General features: G+C 34.4%; 1 protein-coding gene across 1 annotated transcript in view; it reads right to left on the minus strand.

The window, feature by feature from the left end:
* Positions 1-24,071, minus strand: part of ACTR3 (actin related protein 3) — a 62,726-nt gene that overhangs the window by 14,790 nt on the left and 23,865 nt on the right. Inside the window, exons 2-8 of the mRNA XM_026510114.4 lie at positions 22,882-22,937; positions 19,238-19,362; positions 16,547-16,657; positions 13,269-13,364; positions 11,447-11,554; positions 5,847-5,990; positions 3,903-4,076 (exon numbers count right to left, since the gene is read on the minus strand). Coding sequence (XP_026365899.1) covers positions 3,903-4,076; positions 5,847-5,990; positions 11,447-11,554; positions 13,269-13,364; positions 16,547-16,657; positions 19,238-19,362; positions 22,882-22,937 — 814 coding nt within the window. The remainder of the gene's footprint in view (positions 1-3,902; positions 4,077-5,846; positions 5,991-11,446; positions 11,555-13,268; positions 13,365-16,546; positions 16,658-19,237; positions 19,363-22,881; positions 22,938-24,071) is intronic.

Here is a 24,071-nt window from a genome sequence, read left to right on the forward strand (position 1 = left end):
TTGGTTTTGGATCTTCTGTAATTCTCTAATTCCTGTCCTCCACTCGGAGGTTTAGTATCTCTCTCCAGTATTTCAACTTTAATTGATGTTCCTTAACCCATAACCTCTAATCCATTCAATTTCAGCAGCTCACATATACATGACCCCAGAGGAAAATGTGACCTGACCGCCAGCTGCGTGGTTATCTTTCTATCTTCTTAAATCATTACTAAAATGACAAAAGGAAATTACAAGAAAGGATAAATGCCCAAGAATGTCTTCCCGTTTGGAAGACAAAAAAAAGAATGTTATATCCTAAGTGCTTCCAGAGGGGTATACTGCTAAGAAGTCAATCTGTTCACCCTGAAGTCCCCCAAATTGAAAGGATAAGAAACCACACAAGGAAAAGTAAAATAAGGTTTTTAAAAAACTGTTAATTTCTCTATATAGAAATAGTGAGATGCCCAGGATCCCTACCAGATCTTGTAAAAACAGTTAATTAAAACCTCAATGAATAGGGGCGCCTGGGTGGCACAGCGGTTAAGCGTCTGCCTTCGGCTCAGGGCGTGATCCCAGCGTTATGGGATCGAGCCCCACATCAGGTTCCTCTGCTATATGAGCCTGCTTCTTCCTCTCCCACTCCCCCTGCTTGTGTTCCCTCTCTCGCTGGCTGTCTCTATCCTGTCGAATAAATAAATAAAATCTTTAAAAAAAAAAAACAAAAAAAAACCTCAATGAATAAATGAAATAAATGAACAAAGAGAAAATGACACAAATGAAGAAATGAGGCAAAAATTTAGGAAATGCTCAATTTCAAGAGAAAAAATTTACAATATTACAATTTTGCCTCAAAAGCAAAAAACATTAACAGGTATAATACTATTTCTATACTGTAAAACTACTGATTTAGCTAATAACTATAACGTAACATACGGACAGGCTAAGGGAAGAGGGTCTAAGGAAATATCAACTAACCTAAAAGGAAGTTGGTAGATAAAATACTTAACATTGCTATGCCAAGAAATCAAGATGACAAATATTTGCAAATGTGGAGGTAATTACCAAGAGCGCGGGCTAAGTGAGAACTAGTGAATGCTCCGCAGAACACAGAAAGAGTGACAGAGTAGGGGTGGAGGCTGAGGAGCTGCTGCTTTTGTTTAAGCTGGTCAGTGTTATGTATGACTTTTAAAACTATGCACATATATCCTTTTATGAATTTTTATGTTAAAGACTGCTAAGAAAATGTGCTCTCTAAAGCCTTAAAACATCCATATACTTGTCTGACCACAATGCCTTATCCCAGGTGCTCACTCCTTTGCTCCTAATTTACAGCTATATGCCAATTCATCATCATCTCCAATCCCTGCCCATATGCTTCACTAACCCTAAGTAACTCACACCTTTCGGATTCTGGCTCTTTCCTGTATGCTGCAACACTTTAACCTCTGCCTTGTTCCTTTTCCACAACTGCCTGGGAGGGAAAAGAATATTATATGACTTAAAGTTCTGGGTCTCTAACTTCCATAGTTAGAGTCCCCAGTACTATTAAAATAGTCACCCTCTCAATTCTCCTCACTAGTGATTATAAAAGTTACTGTTCTCTCTCAGCCCTCAACTTGATATCCAACCTCTTCTCCCAACACAGTAACTTGATTCCCCTTCATGAAGAATAGAAGTATGCACTGTGACAATGAACTTACTCAAGAACCCACCTGCTCCTCTACCCTTCCCAGCTCCACATTTTCCTGTATCCATACTTAACTCTTTACCTCTACATCACTGGAGTAATACCTCTTAAAGACAAAACTAACTTTAGCCTTATTCTTGCAACTGAGTTCTTACCAGTTCCGAGTAGCCAGGATGCTTTTGTTTTAGAGCCACCTCCCAGGATGCCCACACTGTCGATTCTCAAATGCAAAAAACTGCCTCTATCACATCATTCCATTACAGTTGCTCTCCTAGGAGCACCAATAATCTGGATACTAAAAATCCATGAGTACCTCTCAGTTTCCCCTATTACCTCAATGTGCCAACTGGCACTATTTAATCTCCCTCCTTAAACATTCACTTCTCTCAATCGGAGCACAATCCCTTAGCGTGGCTTCTCCCCTTCTGTATCCTTCAAAATTCTCTGTAGGTTCTCCTCCTCCATCCACAGTGTCAGTGTTCAACAGGGCCCCATTCTTCCCCCTCTTCTCACTCCACATCCTCTCCCTGGCCAATCGCTTCCTTTGAGCTATATATGGTGATGACTTCACATCTATGCTCACTCCAGGACACACAACCCAACACTTAGAACCCAAGTGTTCATTTTTGAACCTTTTTATCTTTTTTTAATTTTTATTTATTTATTTGGGGGAGGGGAGGGAGAGAGATAATCTTGAGCAAGTTCCAAGAGCAGCGTGGAGCCCGACATAGGGCTCGATCTCACCACCCTGAGATCATGACCTGAGCCGAACTCAAGAGCTGGATGCTTAACTGACTGAGCCACTCGGGTACCCCTATTTTTGAACCTTTTTAAAGAGGCATAATAAACTCATCTCCTGTTTCTACCTCACTCATTCTTCCCTGTCAGTATTCCTAATTTCAGCGGACAGCACAACATCCAGCTGTTCAAGTTACACAGATGGGAATCATCACAGATTCTTCATATTCTTGTTCTCCTCACATCTAAGTAATCAGTAAGTCATGTTGATTCTACTGCTTTTCTCTTAACTCTTTCTCATTCTTATTGACCTAACATAACTTATCCTTCATCTGGAAAACTGCAATAAACTCACCTCTTTCCAACAGAATTCACACCTCTGTTTCAATCCATCCAACCCAATGCAGTCAGAGTAACCTTTCTAATACCGTACAAAAATCTGTGTCATTTGCACTAAAGATTTCTGCACAACTACAGAATCCAGTAAACTCCTTTCTACAGCATATCAATCCCTCATGACCACCTATCTCTTACCAATCCCTTTCTTTATAATGTTATTATCTAGCTCTCTCCTATCCCAGACTTCTACCCAGCCTATTTCGGCTGCCAGAAAGATGTTCCCCCTAACATACCTGCCTGACAAATACATATTCACCCATTAAGTCTCAGTTCCAAATGTCACATCTTCTAAGAAGTTTCCCTAGTCCTCCCAAGCAGACTTAGATGCTCTTTGTTCCTATGCCCTCCCCAAATCCATGCATCTATTAAAGCAACTATACCTGTTTAGATATTCATCTCCCTTATTCTCTGAGCTCAGTAAGAGCAACATAAAGTAATTTTTCATCTTTAAATATTCCATACTTAAACTGCGACCATGAAAATTATATTCATTTACTATTTGCTAAGTGAATAAACAATATTAAAAAATAACTGTTTTTAATGCCGAATAAGCACAGTAGGCATTTAATGTAATTCTATTAATAAATTTCTTTTATTAATGAATTTCTTATACTAAATTACTGAAAGAATTTTTCATTATTAAAAGCGTACACTTCATGAATTTAATAAGACCTGCATGTTGCTAACATTTCATAGAGACAGAAAACTATTTTGCTAATAAATATTTTGTTATGATAGTCAACTAATGGTTCTTGGTTTAATGGTTATTTTATATGGGGGGCAGTGGTAGTTCTAGAACTTTTCCGAAAATATCTTAATTAAATGGTCATAAATTTTAGGGCTCCCCTTTTTCCATGACTCCACATAAGCCACAAGTATTAAAAAAACAAGTTTTAGTTTTCTAAATATATGAAAAATAGTAACTTTTTTAGCCTATTTCAACGTAGGCAATTTTTCCTCTTGAAAATAACTCACTATAGTACTTTAGTATACAAAAGAAAGTTCCTGAGATTAACTCTTTCCTGAATTTCTTATGGTTGACTGATAATTTCTGCTGAATATTTCAAAACAATTCCATCTAAGAAAAAAAAAAACTAACCTCTGGATGAAAAAAGATTTCAGGTCCCAAGAATCTCTCATACCCAACATCAATAGAAAATTCTTTCTTTGAGATAGCATTGATTCCGGTATATTGCTTAATCCACTTTGATCCATCTGTGTCATACTTGTTAAATTCTTTTACTAAATCTGGGCAGACGTAACTATAGCGCTCCTAGGAGAACAAAGAAATGAGTAATTATTTCTTCGTTTTAGGAACAGTAGAAAAGGATGACTTATTTTCAGTAAACTAGAATCAAATGAACAAATATCATAGGAAAATAAAATTAAGAAATTAAGCTGAAGAAAATTTTATGTTAGGACAGTAGTTTATGTTTAGTACAAATAAACAACTCATCTCTCATCTCCTACACGGAATTCCTGGCTTCATATATAAATTTAATAAGACTTGACCAGCTAAAGAGACAACCTCTACTATCTCAAGGTTATTTCATGAAAACGTTCATTAATGTCATTCAACGTTTTATATCGTTCCAATAATTAATGGAGTTTGCATTCTAAAAAGAAAAAAACATAAAATAAATACAGAACTGGAGAATAAATAATAGTTGATATAACCCACAAATTAATATAGACCCTTAATCCTTAATATCTTCCTGGAACAAAACTGAATATAGTCTAAGTAAATGAAAGTAAATGAGCAAAAGAAAAGAGGCTGAAAGTAAAAACTATTCTTTTTTACTCTATCACCTGCAATGCTAAATTGTTACGTATCTGGTTATAAGTCCTAGGTAAAAGTTTCCAACAAAAATGCAATTCAAAAATGTTATGGGTTATAACATTCTTTTTGCAATTTACGGACTCCTGATTCCAAGTTCCATTTTTTTTTAAAAGAAAAACACACATTTCACATATTTTTGCACATCAAGAATTCTAATCCATGACGGATACAAATATTATTACTAATAACTGAAAGATGTAAAAGGAAAGAATATGGAAAACAAACGACAAACGTCTTTCTCCAAACGCTGGAAATAGGAATTACATGGAAATGGTAATTCTTAAAAGACACTGAGACTGAGCATCCGTATTCTCTACAATAGATTTCAATCCTTCGTGCTTTTGTTATTTTTTTTAAACTCCACAGGGTTCCCAAAGATGCTGAAGCAGTATTCATGTTAATTTTTTACATATTTAATTTCGATGTCACCCATTGGGTGAGTTTTGGCAGCCATTTCATAATTCCTTTACTACTAGGAAGTAGTAAATTCCTTTTCATTCCTAACCTTTGAAGAGTGAAAGAAACCCTATAATCAGACAAAGATAGGCAAATAAAGTTATTTTTGCTGGGGTAGTTTTGCTTTCACATATTGAAAATACATGAGAAACCCAATGAAATTTTTGAAGGTATGTTGGCAAATGATAAATTTAAAAAGCAATGCTAAGTATTTTGACAGTTTACATGAAACACTGATCTAACAAAGACTTACATAACATACAAATTATTAAAACACCTTAAACAGTCTTCAGATTTCTCTTCTATTTGCCATATCACTTGAGCCAAACACCATCTCTATTCTGTAGTGAAATGAAACAATTACATCAAAAAAAATTTTTTTAACAGAAAATTGTTAGGATTAAAATAAAGAATTCAGTGAAGAAATTGAGATACAAGGACTCTGAAGTGAACTAATTATTTTTACTACAGGGAATAATCACAAAAATGTATGCTAAAGTCAGTTGGTACAAATGTTCTTGACTCAAATGTGAAAAGTGGAGACAACCGGCACAGAGTTGATAATCCTACAAAATTTCCTTACAAGAAATACAGAGAAAACATATATATAATTAAGAGTAATAATTTATAACTGGCTGAACAAAAGGGTTTTTTTAAGTACTGTTCTTCACCTGAGTGTTTTTCATGTTAATATTGTAAATTTGACTTTAATTTTGAACTGAATTACACTCTCATCATTACTTTTACCTTTACTGCCTTAGCAGTTTCCAAGGATTGCTCCGGAGGGATTCCTACTTCTCGGTCTCTCAGCAACTGCTGAATAAAATATGTTATATCTCGTCCTGCTATTGGAATGTGCTTAATACAGCTGCCAATCACATACCCTTCAGCCTAGATGGGAAAAAAAAATAAAATAAAAGAGTGGCAAATTTACTTTCAATTATTCAAAACTAATATAACCTAAATAACCATCAAAGATTAATTTCTCAAGTTAGTGTGTTTATATTCCCAAGTATTGCTATTTATCCCAGGAGAATTCTTCCAGTCTTTATTCTTCAACAGTATTCCTCACAATACCGTATTATATAATTTACAATACTGCACAGATATTATGAACAAGAATGGCCAACAATTTAGATTATCCTTTAACTGGTAAGAGTTATTATAACTAAGACTGAAATGACAGAACAGCACAGAAATTATGAATTTCAGAAGTTTTAAATGTTTTGATAGCGGACCAGATAGGAAATTATTTTAAAATCTTTTATAATTTCAGTAAACAATTTAGATAGCACTGTAGGAAATTTAATCATTAATCCACAAACTCATTTTTCCTAATGAAGTGGATACCAATTTCAAAAGGCTGAGGCATTCTATGCATTATCATAATGCCAAATAATTAAATTCTACACAATGAATTCATAAATTTATTGATATGAGTCGGAAGTACAAAAAAATATGTAATACAATTAAATTTCATTAACAAAGAATATCATCTGGCCATGACAGAGTATTAGGGATTGGATTTATTCTCTCACCTTAAAGAAAAAAACAGGACAAATTAAATGAAATAAACATTTTCAGACACTGAACATGCAGAGTAGGGCAGTGTTCCCAATGAGAAGGGAAAAGAAACAAGATGGAGTGCTATAAACATCCCATCTCACTGCCTAGGAAGAGTTCCCTGGCAGCAATAACAGGAGGGAGAACCCAAGCAGAGTCAGATAGTTTCATTAAGCTGAGGATACAGAATTTAGATTTTAGGGAAGTCAAAATGACTACAGTTTACATGTCAAACTACTAAGGCTGAAAGAGCTGTAATGACACAGAGCTCTGAGATATGAAAAGTAACACCTTAGCTGACTAGTACTCATCACATTCATGTTAGGAAACCATCAAGGCCAGAGGAAAAAACCTCTGGAAAGGTGGGAACAAAACAATCCCCAAAGCTTATGTGTAGCTGAGAATAGTTCATGTTCCCATTAGCCAGAGTATCAAGACCTCAAACACAGGACATTGAGCAGAATCCTCAAAAGAATAGTGCCTCAAGAGTGGGGACAAAGTAGGACCAGACAAAAGACTGTTCTGGACTTGCTCAATAATGTTTAAAAGGAGCCCCTGAAAGGATCAAACTGATTCCTGGTAACCTAACTGTGTCCCAAGGAAAAAAACATCAAAATATTTTTAAAGTCCCCAAATCCAGGACATAACAATGTGAACACACTACCCAGTGAAAAACTATAAGCAAGCAAGGAGCTGGAAAATACAACCCTTGACTGGGGAAAAAAATCAAAAGAGAAAGAAACAGAAATATCAAAGATAATAGCATTTTAGAAAAAGACATTAGAACAACTAGTATATACTCCACATGATCAAGAAGCTCAATGGAAACATGAATGACAAAAGGAAGATATAAAAAGATCCAAAAAGAACTTCTATGAAGAAAAATAATATATCTGAAATAAAAAGTATCCTAAATGTGATTATAGCAAGCTAAACAATAAAGACAGAAGTGAACTTGAAGACAAAGAAAGAACTATTCAGAACAACACAGGAAAAAAAAAAGATTAGGGGAAAAAAAATAAACAGAGCACCAGTAACATGTAAGACAACTTCAAGCAGTCTAAGAGACATGTAATTAGAGTACCCAAAGATAAGGAGGAAAAGAAGGGACAGAAAAAATGTCAAGAAATAATAAAGAACTTTTCTGGTATGATTAAAAAAACTACAAATCTATATAGTTTCAAGAAGTTCAACAAACCCAAACCTCAAGAAGTGGAAAAAAGAAAAAAGGGGGAAAAAAAGAACACATTTAGGTACATCACAATCCTGAAGGCAGCCAGACAAGTAAGAAATATCACAAAGAAACAAGCACAGGAAGGACAGCGGACTTACTTTCAGAAAAAATGTAAGCCAAAAGTCATTAGAACTACCTCTTTAAAATACTGAAAGGAAAAAACTATCAACCTAAAATTCTACACCAAGTAAAAAATCTTTCAAAAATGCAAGCAAAATACTTTTTCAAAGGATGTACGTAAGTTGAAAGAGGTCCCAGTCAGTAGACCAGCACCATAAGATGTACTTAAGGCCGGGGTGCCTGGGTGGTTCAGTTGGTTGAGCATCCAACTCCTGATTTCAGCTCAGGCCATGGTCTCAGCATTGTGGGACTGGTTCTGCAGGGCTCCCCACTTAATGTGAGCCTGCTTGTCCCTCTCCCCCTTAGTCCCTCCTTCCCCTCCACCCCCACACACACATATGCTCTCTAAAATAAATAAAATCTTGAAAAAAAAAAAAAAAAGGCAACGCCAAGGGCCATCACTCTAGCAGAAAGAAAATGATGCTAGATGGAAATCTGGACCTTCACAAAGGAAACAAGCGCTGGAAATGCTAAGTGCGTAAATATAAAAGAAGTTTATCTTTTTCAAAATCTCTTTTAAAGATGGTGATTTGTTCTCGGCTGACATGTCCTACCCCACCCAAAATTCGTATGTTGTAGTACCATCTCCCAATACCTCACAATGTGATTGTTTTTGGAGATGGGGACTTTAAAGAGGTAATTAAGTTAAAATGAGGTAATTAGAGTACATCCTAATCTGATATGACTTATGTTCTTAAAAGAAGAGATTAGGACACAGACGCACAAGAAGACAATGTGCAGACAAATGGAGAAAATTAGGCCACCTAGATAGAAGACACAGAGAAGCCTCAGAAGAAATCAACCCTGCCAACATCTTGATCTCCAACTTTATTGCCTCCAACTGTGAAAAAATTAATTTTCTATTGTTTGAGCCACTAAGTCTGTGGTACTTTATTACAGCAGCCCTAACAAAACTAATATACTACTTAAATGAAACAAATTAATCATGTACTATAAAGTTTGTAACATGGAGAAGTAAAATGAGTAACCATTATAGGGCAGAAGGGAAGTACATTATTGTACACTTCCTATTTATAAAATAGTAGAACATTATCTGTACTTAGATTATAAATTAAAGATGTTTATTATAAACCCTAGAGCAACCACCAAAAAATAAGTAAATGACAACAAAGAAGAATATAACTAATTAAGTCAATAAGGATATAAAGATAAATTACAAAAAAAATACTCCATTAATTCAAAAGAAAGCTAAAAAGAATGAAAAGAGAACAAAACACAGGAGTATCCAATTCTTAATATCCTTATGAAAATTCATTCTTTTTCATGCTGGTAACTTATATTTGAAAATTACCTATTTGAATATTATCAAGATACTAATATCATTGATTAGTTGTGCAGATGTTAAGACTGGGGTCAGATAGAACCAGTCTGAATCCTACCTCCACAAGGTACTATTTGGTGATCTTAGGCAATTCATTTATTTGCGCTGTTAATGGGTAAACTGAGGTTTCAATATAACCTACATTACAGATTCTGAGGTTTAAATGAAAATCTTAAGTATCTCTATGTAGCACTAAAATATGTTGTCAACTATAAAAAAAAAAAAACATGAAATAATGGCCACATCCCAATTTCCAAAATATTAAAATATACTCCAATGGCAAAATAAAATCTGGTATAGCCATAGAATGAAATATTATTTGGCAGTAATAAGAAATGAAGTACTATACATGTACACCTTGGATAAATCTTGAAAACTTAAGGCTTCATGAAGGAAACCAATCACAAAAGACCACAAAGTGTATGATTCCAGAAAAGGCAAATCTATCAAGACAGAAAGTATATGAGTGGTTGCCGGGGCTAAGGTTATCAGGGGGAGACTGACTGCTAACGGATACAGGGTTTCTTTTTAGAGTAATAAAAATGTTCTAAAATTGACTGTGGTAATGGATGCACTATGTGAGTATACAAAAAACCACGTAAGTATACACTCTAAATGGGTGAACTCTATTGGTGTGTAAATTATATCTCAAGAAAGCTTTTACTAAAAAAAGGGCAATTATTACTAAATCTATTAGGACATTGGGAGGGTAGATTATGACATCTAATCTAAAAGTAGTCACCCTGAGGATGTAATCCTCAACAGAGGTTGCCTGATGCAATAAAAATAGGAATGATTAGTAATGAAGAAATAAGTTCAAAATAATTTCATTTCTTACAGAATATTCAATATAATATAAAAAGTTTAAAAGATAAACTATCTATGGGGCGCCTGGGTGGCGCAGTCGTTAAGCGTCTGCCTTCGGCTCAGGGCGTGATCCCGGCGTTCTGGGATCGAGCCCCACATCAGGCTCCTCTGCTATGAGCCTGCTTCTTCCTCTCCCACTCGCCCTGCTTGTGTTCCCTCTCTCGCTGGCTGTCCTCTCTGTTAAATAAATAAAATCTTTAAAAAAAATAAAAAAAATAAAAGATAAACTATCTATATACCTATCTAATACTATCAGTATGATTTCAAGTAGTCATTTTGAATGTATTAGGCACAATAAAAACCCTAATTTGTCATTAAAAATTGGAAGCACAAAGGCCTTGGCAGAAAAAACGCCATCTCTGATAAATAATCCAATCTGATGCATTTTTCTTAATATGCTTTACTAAATCCAAACCATAAAACACAATCATAACTTGAGCTTTTATTCAAAAAAATAATTTCTAGGGGCACCTGGATGGCTCAGTCAGTAGTTCTTTTGATCTTTGGGTTGTGAGTTCAAGCCCCACACTGGGCATTGAGCTTAATTTAAATAAATGAGTAAATAAAATTCCCAAAAGTCATTAATGGCCACGTGCTTATAACAAACTGTTATTTAGTTAACCTATGCACCAAACTGAAATCTATTAATTAACGATAAGAGAGACTATCAACTGGCTAACCTATACAACACAGACACATCCAAACCAGAAAACAGAATTCCATGTTTAAGAAAAGAAAGGCATAGGAGCACCTGAATGGCTCAGTTGGTTAAGCATCTACCTTCAGCTCAGGTCCTGATCCCAGGGTCCTGGGACCTTGCCCCCACATCAGGCTCCCTCTCCCTCTGCCTCTTCCCCACCCCACCACCCATGCTCTTGCTCACACTCTAACAAATAATAAAATCTTTAAAAAGGCATAATATATTTCCATTCCAGTTACTCCAACATTTTCTAATTATGAATGAGAAACAATTTCTAATATTTTTAAATCATATTCGAATTACAGTACAAACCTATATAGCAAAAGAAAGATTCTGAAATTTGTTTATAGAATTTTAGTATTAATTTGAGCAAAATACAGCACTAGCTGAACAAATGGCCAAATCAGAGCAAATTTTTCAAATATTTAAAATTTTTTAAAAATGGTATTAATTTCATACCATTTAACTCTTCCAGATTTGTTATCTGATAGGACTATTTGATAATTTTAAAATATCCTTACCACAGGAATGACATGAGTGACACCATCTCCACTGTCTATTACTGTACCGGTCAATGTCCGTTCTCCTACTTGTCTTGAGGTCCAGGATGCAGCTAAGGCAAGAACAGCCTTAGACAAAAATAAATATGACCGGCAAGAAAATAAAAACAAGCACAAAGAGTTAATAGAAAAAAATATTTCACTGGAGTACTTCAATTTTAAATGTACAGTTGACTCTTGAACACCAGGGTTAGGGGAACAACAAATACCAGGGTTAGGCGCAGTGATCCCTCCAACAAAAGCAGCTGAAAATCCAAGTATAACTTCTGACTCCCCAAAAGCTGAACTACCAATAGTTTACTGTTGACCAGAAGCAGTATCAATAACATAAACAGTCGATTAACACAGATTTTGAATCTTACAATAAAATAAGTTAGAGAAAAAAATGTTAAGAAAATCTTAAGGAAGACAAACATTTACAGTACTCTCTTATATTTATTGAAAAAATCTGCATATAAGTGGACCTATACAGTTCAAACCTGTGTTGTTCAAGGGTCAACTATAGTCATCTCTGGCAAGAAAATACACAAAATTAATTACATTATGCAATAAAATTATTCACATCCTACATTTTAAGACAAAGTTACAGGCTTATATACTTTTAGGGGCATAGTTATAAATTTTCCATGTTTTTACAAGGGCTAAAATGGGGAAGACTAACATGAAGTATCACAGTACTAAGACTGCCAGGACTTAAAATTATGTTTATATGGGCTAGCCTGTACACAAACCACAAAGTGTTAAGTAAGGTAAAGAAATACACAAGCACCCAATCACCAGTTATTCCATACATAGATGGCTATAAACAAGTATCTCCATCATAAGATTAGCTCCAAATTTTCTAAGTGCAACAGGCATTTAGGAATATATAACAAGGTATTTAACCACAGAAAAAGCCATTATATACTTTTAAATATTATAATTTAATTAGGAAACAAAGTTGATGAAATTACATTTTTCTATGAAAAAGATTGGCGTGGGCAATAAAGTACAATTCTTTTAAGATTACAAATTAAGAAATGAACACAGCTAGTTCATTTTTTAAAAACTGAATTTCACAGAATCCAAGCCTCCAATAAGATATATGGCCAATAATCAAAAACCGAGCTAAACTTTTACCTACCTGCAATATAATAGCTGAACAGGACCTAGAAAGTTATCTAGGCCACCCTCCTATTTTAACACAGGATCATACCTCATAATCATTGCTACCTAAGAGAACTATACAATAGTTTACATACTTATTAAGCATTTGTGATATGCTATGCATCACATTCACTACAGGGTTAAAAAACAAGAGGTGAGCTGTGATCCTAAGAGGTGGGAAAGAAGCTATTCCATGAAGATATATTTACAAAGTAAGTTCAATAAAATATTACAGGGATTTATGATACACAGAATACAAAGGAGCACAAAGGGGAAGGTGGTCAAATACACCCAGCAGTAAGTCAATCAAAACAAACTATGAAAAAAGGACACAACAAATGTTTCAAGGATAAATGAAAATGTATATAAAGTTCTTGACCTGGAATAAACATTCAATAAATATTAATACCCTTATTTCTGTCCCATGAAAAGCCTTGAATTATCTAAAGGTCATTAACTTCCTTCCTTCAACATTTCTCTTTTGCTGACTAACTCTATTTTCTATGATTCCTAAATTATTGAGTCAGGAGAGAACTATGAAATGCTTTGAGGTCATAAAAAATATATTTTTAAAGAGTGAATTAAACCAGATAAAAATTCAAGAGTCAAGCTTATCTTGACTTGTGAACTTTCTTACCTGCACAGCAATGTACAAGCCTGGAACATTGAAGGACTCAAACATTATTTCAGCAGTATATTCCCTGTTTTCTGGAGTATTCAGTGGAGGTTCAGTCTATGAAATTTAGTAACATTTTAAATAGACAAGATCAGATTATTCTGACAATTTCATAGGCAATTGTTAAACAAGAAATACTTTATGTCAAAAATTTTATTTAAAAATTTTAGTTAAATTTAGAGATACAAAGATAGACACATAGACCAAAGAAAACTATATAAAGAATTCCAACAGGTCTATGCATATATGAAAACAATATATTCTACACACAAATAAAGAAACCAAGTTCCTACATTACACCAGTAAACACTGATAAAAGGAGAGAGAGAGAGAGAGAGAGAGAGAGAGAGAGAGAGAGAGAAGGGAGACCTAGTCAAATCATCTTATAAAAGGGTAATGACAGACCCCCAGGGAGACATACCAATGGTGTTTCTAGTGGCAGAATTCTCACCTATGGAATGTTTTCACTAGGATGTACCGGGTCTGTTTACAACTACAGTAAATAAGCCAAGATTCTACAAATTTATGCCATGCTTCTTGGAAACTGTTATTTAAGTTATATAACTGCTAAGAGTATTAAAATAGAGATATTTACACAGTTCTCTTCAGTTTATATGACCACAGGCATCATTTAGAAACCTGCAGATGAAGTCTGGACCAGAACACATTCTAATGAGGCGAGAGAGGAGTGAGGAAACAGTACTTGCAATCCCGGACTCCGTGTTTCCCCTAAGCCTCGTGATTACTTAAATCATTTAAATTATTAAAGCTTGAAACTGGGTAAGACCTCTGATTCTTATGAATCTGATTTGACAATTCTTTTTGTTATCTCAAATATTTAAAATAAAAGGCAAAACTTTCAAACTTCATAAATGCAGAAGAATGATGTTTTTGACCTTGAGGTAAGGATTCCTTAAATTTCAAAAGCACAAATTACAGAGAAACATGAATAAAACTTGAATTCTTTGCAAATTAAATCTTTTTGTTAATTTAAAAAACACTATAAGGTTTTTAAAGAAAATGGTCAACTAGGAGTAGACTTTGTACACATGTAAAACCTTTAACAGCTAAACTACCTGATGTGTTTAAACTTATTTAAAAGAGTTTTGGAACTATGTTCAAGGCTTTGGAGATAATTTAGTGATAGATACATACAAAATTAAGCAAAGTGAAAAAAAACAAGGCAGTTAAATTATAAACTCTAAGAAAAACAGAAGTTCTATATAAAATAAAATATAATCAGAAGACCTCCCAAGGAAAATATACTAATAGCTTATAAGCACATAAAAAAGTGCTAAACATTAGTCATCAGGAAAATGCAAATTAAAACCAAAATGAGAAATCTTACACACCCACCAGAACAGCTAAAATTAAAAAGACTGACACACCAAACATTGGAAAGAATGTAGAGCAACCAGATTGCTAACACATTTTTGGTGGGTGTGCAAAAAGGTACAACTCGTTAGAAAAAGTTCTGAAAGTTTCCAATAAAACCAATCATGCACCTACCCTATGACACAGCAGTGCGGTATCTAGGTATTTATGTAAGACAAATGAAAACATGTCCACAAAAAGACTTGTGTAACAATGTTCACAAAAACCAAAATATTCTTAACAGTCAAAAACTAGAAACAGCCCAGGTAATCATCAAGAAAATGGATAGTGAGGCATATTCATACAAGAGAATATGATTCAGCAACAAATTATTGGTATATGCAACAATGTAGATGAGTCTCGAAGATTATGCTAAATGAAGTCTTACCAAAGAGCACATCTTGTATAATTCCATTTATATAAAGTTATAGGCAAAACCAATCTGTGCTGGGAAAAATCAGAACGGTGGGTGCCTCTATGGCACAGGAGCAGGAATTAATCAGGAAAGGACATCAGAAAACTTTCCAGACTGATAGTAATGTTTTATATCTTGATAAGGGTTTAGGTTACACAGATGTATACATCTGTTAAAACCAGGAAATGGGCAAACTGTATCATGCATCCTGTAAGACAAAGCCATCTCACCACTTGTTTTTGTAAATACAATTTTACTGGAACACATTTAGGTATCATCTAAGGCTGCTTTCCTGCTACAACAGCAGAGCTGAGTAGCTGCAGAGACCAGATGGTGCTCAAAGCCAAAAATACATGCTATCTGAACCTTCAGATAAAGTCTACCAAAGCCTGGTCAATACCCACAGAATGGCAGAGTTAAGGTTTATACATTTTATAGCATGTGAATTTTATATACATAAAAGAATTATAAGCAAATAATGAACTCTAGTTGATGATATGCATGCTAATGTATTTAGGGGTGAAACTAGTCCATCTGCAACTCTTTCTGAAATAATTAAAAACATAAGATGAAGTGATGGATAACCTGATATCATAAAGCAATTATAATAAAATCAATACTTGAGTCTAGGTTGTGTACATGTGGGTGTTTATTGTAAAGTTCTTTTAACTTTATGTTTATGGTCTACCCATAAACAATATTCACAAATTACAATAAAATATAAAATATGGATTTCATATAACTATACTGTAGGGAGGGGGAGAAGACAGGGATTATGATTTAGAGAAGGAGGGTAAAAGAAACAAAACCCTCATCTTTCCTACTTAGGAAGTCAGGAGGTAGTGTCTAATATTTAAATAAACAAACAAGAAATAGAAAACATGTTTAAATTTATGAGGTAACTATCACAAAAAGCTCTTTAAAAATTTAAAGTGTTTGTCTCTAGATAATATGAATCAAAGGCTGGGAAAGGTGAGGAAGGAGAGTGTTATTTTTTTGTTTTAAATCTTTATAGCAGTTGGTTTTTGTAAGCTATAAACATGCATTGCTTTGATAAAAACAAGAAAAATTCAAAAATTATATTTTTTGTACTGTACTTTTGTTGCCAAGAATTACTAGTGAAATAATAATCAGACCAGTTATAAAAAAAAAAGGCAAAGTGCCACATTTCCAACTTTTTTGAACCTTACTGTTCCTATCATAAAGATTACATATTAATTATGAAAAGAACTTTCTAAGTGCCTAAACCTTGGTGCTTCAATATATTACAACTCTACTGAAACCCAGAACCGGACAATCTTAAAGATGACACAGCATTGTAACAAAGTCTTTTAGACATAGGACAATTTAATAAACCATAAAGTATGCCCTAGTGAGTACAGATGTGATGAAAACGTTCTCATTAAGTTTCTTCAAAAATGTCCTTGGTGAAACTATAATTTGTACTTACCAAAAGAAAATAATGGTCTTCTGGTTCTGCCCTTAAATATTTAAAGATCACTTGTTCCATAAACCTTTCCATCAAGTCCCAATCTTCAACTATACCATGGCGAATTGGCCACTATTAAAACAAAACACAAAACACAAATGAAATCTTATTAATGTCAAAAGTAAATAAAACTACCAAAAAAGGAGAATATTAAATCAGGACACCATTTTTCAGGTGTGATTTAATGATACTGTGGATCATCCTTAGGAGATGCATACTTTATTTAGAGATCAATGAAATTATTCCCACAACATATTTTCAGGTGGTTCAATTAAAATGCGTAATGTAAATATTAGGAAGAGAATCATCAGAGCAATCCTGTCACAGACAAATCAAGAAGGATGAAGATTAATATATACAATGGGATTTAACAAAGAGCTTAATAATAATCTGCGCTCGAAGAATCTGAAACTAAATAAGAAGTTTGAGGGTTTTTTTTTATGATTTTATTTATTTGAGAGAGAGGGAGAGAGCACTAGAGTGAGCAGGGGGAATGGGAGAGAGGGAGAGAAGAGAATTTCAAGCAGACTCCCCACTGAACCCAACCTCAGGACCCTGAGATCATAAACTAAGCAGAAATCAAGAACGGACGCTTAACCGACTGAGCCACCTGGGCACCCCAAGAAGTTTGGTTTTAAAAGAAAGAGGAAAACAACAGCTAAAAGGCTGAGGAAAAAGAATAGGAGTAAAGACTGAGAGAAGTTTCATTGTTTTGGTTTGTTTGTAGCATTTGGAAGACTTAAAAATGTGTTTAAGAGAACAGAATCAGTGCAGAAAAACTCTGGCGTCTTAGCTCACTGACTTCACCACCTTCAAGGATTTCTTTTCCATTTTGGCTGCAGTTTGGTCTTAGTATCACTATCTTCTCTCTAAATTCCTGAAATCCAAATACATCCCTCTCTGATCACAACCTCTTCTCCTCCTACCACACTCTAGCAGCCCACTATACTCCTGATCACAATTAGACTTGCAGTCCACTGGCTCTTGTAATTATTCCCTAACCATCAAACCTGCCCAAACACACACAAACACAAACACGAAGTTTAGATTTTATGCTCCATCACTTTGACTATAAAAACCCAACCTAGCATGACCCTTCACTAAACTTGTCTATACCCAGAATGCTGATTATACTGAAGACACATACATAACTAGGAGGATAAAACTAAGAACTCATAATTGCTGTTCTCAAGTGAACCTAACTTTGCATGGCAAGTCTTCGTTTCCCTACTCTGCTCATCTTCACTCTTCATGATGATAATTTTAAATGTTCTCCCTATCACTCATATTTCACCTTCTCCCCCGACCCCTTGGGCAGCAGAGATGATGTCATTATGTATTTCACAGAGAAAGCAGAGGCCAACAGTCAGGAATCCAATCTCCCTTCACCAAATCTATAAAACTGATTCCATACTTACCCATTTCACCTTTTTGTAATGTAAGAGACCCCACACACACATATCAGTTAGATCATCTGTGCTCTGGATCCCATTCCTCTACCTTTCTCAGAGACCTCGACTGGACTCCATCTTTCCTGTTACTTAAATCTAATGGCTCCTTCACATTAGCATTTAAACATCTCTTCCATCTTAACCTCACAACTTGTCTATTCATGTCTACTTAACTATCTCTGCCTCCCAATCACAGCCGAACCTCATTGAATATTACTGTCATTTTTTCCTGGCCTAACATTCATAATCCAACCTACTTGAACCCAGCCTCACTGGGCTGTCACTCTTCTAAAACTATTCTTATTAAGGTTACAAATGACATCCTTATAGCTAAAGACAGTAAATAATATATGGGCTCTAACTTACTTGATAGATTAGCAGCATTCCACACTGTTTACATTCCTTCCTGTCTAGCCCTGTCTCTCTAACCACGGATTCTCAGTCTCCTTTGTAGGCTTTTCCTCTTCTATCCAAATCTAAATGGTAGATTGAACAGGCTCCATCTTGGGCCTCTTCCCAAGTACACTCCCCTAAATAATTTCATCCTAGAATTTCTAGAGGTTAATTGCTACCTTCCAAATATTTGTCTCCAGCTGTCTTGTTTAGGAGTTCCAAGAGCCACATTATTTCACTGCCTAACAATGTATAAGATGTCTCTCAGGTACCTCAAACACAATATTCAAAACTAAACATGTCTCTAGATGTGACAATGTGGAGGTAAAAGAAAGCCACTCACATTGACGGCTCTGAGATCTACTGGTATGGAAAAAATACTGCTCATTTGGGTGAAAATTTTCCTCTCAGGATTTAAAAAAAAAAAAAAAAAAGAGTTAAAGCGATATTGGGAAAAGCCATAGGGAAAAAAGAAATTTCTATGGTGAAGAGGTTGAGGATATTAGGCCTATAACTGAGTAAAATTCCAGATGGCACAATCACTGGACTAATTTTTTTTTTAAAGATTTTATTTATTCATTTGTAAGAGAAAGAGAGAGAGCGAGAGCGTGCACAAGCAGGGGGAGAAACAGGCAGAGGGAGAAGCAGGCTCCCACGGAGCAAGGAGCCCGATGCAGGACTCAATCCCAGGACCCTGGGCTCATGACCTGAGCCGAAGGCAGATGCTTAACCAACTGAGCCGCCCAGGCATCCTGAACAAACTAATTTTTAAAAGAAAATATTATTTTTACAAATCATAAAAATGTACCTTTGTTGCATACGTAGGTTTTTCTATTGCTTCATCACCAATAAAGAAGTCTAGGTCATCAACACCTTTCATCACCCTCCTTTGAGCTTGATCACCCACTTTTGCGGACTCCTTAATAGCAATACCTTAAAAATAAAAGTTATTTATACATGTCAAAGTTTGCTTTTTTCAAGTGAGACAGAATTTTAACTTATATTTCTTCCATTATAAAGTATTATTATACAAAATATGATCTAACACAATTAAACTGTTAAAGCACAGAGGTCATTTAAGAAATTGATGACAAAATTCATTTAACACAATGAAACCTCAACTTCCATTTAGAGACAAGGCCTCAAGTGTAAAAAGCCAAAAAAAGCACTGCTGTGGGAATGTTTCAGTTGTATTTTTTTAAACTATGTAAGATCTATTTCAATTTGAGTAAAATTATAATCCCACCAAAGTCAATATATGCTTGATGGACAATCAGAAAGAAAAAACTGAAAAATGCTAACAAATGAAAATAGGAAAATTGCCAGGGGAGTTTTTTTAAAAAAAACCTTTCTTCCTACTTGGACTATTATAGACTGGCAATTTAAAAATAACATTGGCATAGGGTTCTGTTAAATTTTAGTCACACATACAAAGGGAAATTTCAAATCATTTAGGTAAAACTCACAATAATCCCCTCAAATAATTTCAGAAATCCAGCACACAGTACTTGACTTAAAACTTGTTATATATTTTTTAAGTATGTTATACATTTCTGAATCTGTCAAGTTAAGCAGTCATTCAAAATAATTATCTGCATGCACTTAAATGTTACACTTGCATTTATAATCAATTATATCCTTAATAAGACGGGTAGAAAATACTGAAGGAATGACATTCTAAATCCAGTCTACTCCTTCAAAATGTTAGAAAGCTTCTCTAGTAATTTATTTATAATGTACACAGACATCCAGATGGCTCACTATAAGTTTCCTGAAAAACAAAGATGTCTGCAAATAACCATGAACCATATAAACAGGCTTTCCAGATTAATACCCATGCTCATCAGTGGCAATTAACCATATCTGCTGATTATAAACACTGGACTTGCAGCATTAAAATTGGGTGAAAAAAACTCCAAAATCAAAAACCTCCTTTCAACAGGAAGATGGGTTTTTAACAAGCTGCAACGTCTCATAAGAAAGACAATGAAAACTAAAAGTGCATAGTTTGGCAAAGAGATGAAAATAGAGACAGACTAGATACAATGGTGATAAAATCCTAAGGTTCAAAAGATCAAGATTATATAGGTCTCCAACAAAGACAACACAGCCACTTAAGAACATAAAACATCAGTAATCTCATGAAAAAAATGTTTAATCACAGCATAACACCTGATAAAAAATTATACATTATGAAATAACAAAATTGGTATTTTATGGGTTGAACTGTCTTCCCAAAAGGTATGCTGCAGTCCAAACTGCCAGTACCTCAGAATGTGACCTTATGTGGAAAAAGGGTCTTCTGAGTTAAAATGAGATTATTAGGGTGGGCCCTAATCCATTATGACTGCTGTCCTTTAAAAAAAAAGAAATTTGGACTCAGCCACACACAGAATACAATGTGAAGACAGGGAGAAGACAGCCGTGTGACTGGAGTGATGCATACACAAGCAAGGTAACACCAAGCACTGTCAGCAAACGCGGGAAGCTAGAAGAGGCAAGGAGGGTTTCTCCCCTGGAGCTGTCAGCAAGATTATGGCCCTACTGACACCCCGATTTTGGACTTCTAGCCTCCAGAACTGTAAGTTTCTAATGTTTTAAGCCACCCAGTTTTTGGTCTTTGTTATGGTGGCCTTAGGAAACTAATATAAACATACACAAGCCTCTAACACTAAACTCAAACATAACCAAAGTCAAGTACAGATCCACAAAAGTACTTCCATATTAGTCAGGAAAAAAGCTACTATTTGTCATCAAATTCTTAAAATAAACAACAATCAATATATTGATATATAAATGTGGGGGAAAAGTTTAAAAAAAAAAAAACCTGTCCTTCCGAGTAGATAACAAACATGCATAAATAAAACATAAGGAAAAGACAATAGTACCACCAAACTAAGACCACTATAGTCACGTGAATGAGCTATTTCATCAATGTCACCTAAAATCCATATTATGTATTAAAGAATTAGGTTTAGGTAGCAGCCTAATTTTTTTTTGCTTTTTTTAAATTGAAGTATAATCAACATAAAATGTCATATTAGTTTCAGGTATGTAACATACTCATTGAACAATTCTATTCATTACTCAACACTCACCATGGTTAAGTATAGTCACCATCTGTCACCATACAACACTACTACAGTATTATTGACTATATTCCCTATGCTGTACTTTTCATCTCCATGACTTACTTATTTTATAACTGGAAGTTTGTACCCCTTGGTAGTAGCCTAAGTTCTTACACAATCAATTCGTAGTTAAGTATCCAAAAGTATATCACAAGTACAAAGTTCAAACAGGTTACTGGAGAATTAAAATTAAAAAAATAAAATACATATACATATGTATATATATATATGTATGTATGTGTATATATAAGCTCCCCTTTTAAATACAATTTTGACAACTCATTTCCCATATTTCACGTTTAATTTTGTCCTTGCTACATTAATTACAAAACCACTGACCTATTCACATCCAATGAGTGCCCATGTGAAACTAAACATTTGCAGTTTCTGACAAGCCCAATAATTTCTACCTTGTTCTCAACTTCATTGATTTGAAACCTAAGCTTTTTTCACTATCCTACATGTTTACTTTTCCATTTCCTTATTTTCATAAATTAAGAAGAATACAATACATGAAAACATTCAGTCACATAAACTCCTGTGTAAAACTGGTGACACTCTAGGAGTCAATATCACCAAGCAATGGCTCCAAAGGTTTTTTCATCTGATACATTCAAGTCTTCATATTGCAGCAGGACAAGTACATCAGAGGTATAACTATACAATATACAAAAGGTAAACTGTTGGAAAGTCAAAAGTACAAAAGTATGTCCATCAAGAACCAGATACATAATTCATACTAACAAATGAGAACGCTAACAAACCAAGTGTGAGAGTATTTTTTAAAAACTGCTAAGAGACAAACACTACTGAAAACTGATGGCCAGGCTGGACAAAACAAAACAATGTAATTATGGTTATAAGACATTAAAAAACAGCTGAAGTCAATATCTCTAAAAATGAGATGCCATCCTTATTTTGAAATGTGGTCTCTCATCAGGGATGTCAATAAGCCCAGGCCTGGCAAATGGTAATCATGTTCATCACACACCAAAGAATAGTCTCTATATGTATGTGATGGAGGATGCACTACTTAATATTTACATCCACGTGCTATCAACAGCAATAACTTCAAAGCAAAAAATTGTTTAATTATCAGCTCATTTATTTTTAAATTTTTAAAAAGAGACATTTGGTAGATTTGGTAAACGAAGAACTAAACAGCTAAAATGAATGGTGAGAGGCATGGAAATGAGGTCACACAGAGCAAACCATGTTTCTAAAGGACTAAATCTTAGTGTCAGAAACAATTATCTTTTACTTTAACTATTACAAAAAAGATCTTTAAATCAGCTTATTTGTGACTTAAAAGAATACTTACAGGAAGGGATGATAAACTGTGGTTCTGTGTTTCCAGCATATCCTAGTTTTGTATACCTGCAAAACAAAAAGGAAAATTATAAGGATTTCACTAATATCTTAGTGATTATAATTTATTTCTCAGATTTCCATTTGTTATGAAGTGAGATTCCACTATGGGTAAATATACAAAATTCTACAGCTTCAATGCATTTAAACATCCCTACTTTCCAAAGCTATACCAAAATTATACCCACAGCTTTTAACAAGAAATTCTACTTCTACAAACTGATCCTACAGGGATATTCATACATACGTGAAATAACATATAACAAGACCATTAGCTATAATCTTGCTTATAACAGCAAGAGACTGAAAATAACTTAAACATGAAATTAGAAACTAGTTAAATATGCTAAATGTATACTCTTAGGTTATGCAGCTACTAAAAAAGATTGAAGAATCTTTTTATGGACTAATATGGAACAATCTCCAAAATGTATTGTTAACTGAACAAAGCAATGGACAGAACAATGTTTTAAGTATACTGTATTTGTACAAAAGTAAGGGAGAGTGGTAAGAACATATAAAATACATCTGACTGTACAGGAATAGAATATCTCTTGAAGAATATAAAGCAGTCACTAATTTTGCTGGTCTCCAGGGAAGGAACTGGGTAGGTGACAGGCAGGAGTGACAAAGAGAATTTTTATTGCATATTTTTCATACCATTTGAATGCATTATTATTCAAAATAACTGTAATTTTTAAATGTTTTGCCACAGTGGATTCAGCCTATAATCTTACAATAGAAAAATAATGACGATCATGATTAGGAACTATAAAAGCTGAGCTTTGATAAGCTGCATGCTGTGAGCTACACAGGAGATAGCTGGATTTTTTTCTGTGGCTATGCATTAAAACCTATTAACTATGAGCAGGCTTTAAAGAGAAAGTAACAACATTTTATATTATTCCATATTCAAACTCACTGCTAAAGAGCAGGGAGGTAAATTGCTGTGAAATTCTTGGATTCTAAGAATATCTGCAGAATTTTTTTTTTCTAATATAAGAAGGAGGGAAAAAAGCTCTCTTTGAGGGATATTTTAGTCCCAAAACTAAGTTCAAGAACTAAGAGTGCCAAATATGCTAAATCACTAAAAATAAGTAGAAAACATAAACTGATCCAAATGGGATATGCTCTGACTAAACC

Source organism: Ursus arctos, unplaced genomic scaffold (genome assembly GCF_023065955.2).
Source record: "Ursus arctos isolate Adak ecotype North America unplaced genomic scaffold, UrsArc2.0 scaffold_1, whole genome shotgun sequence".
Taxonomy (NCBI): domain Eukaryota; kingdom Metazoa; phylum Chordata; class Mammalia; order Carnivora; family Ursidae; genus Ursus; species Ursus arctos.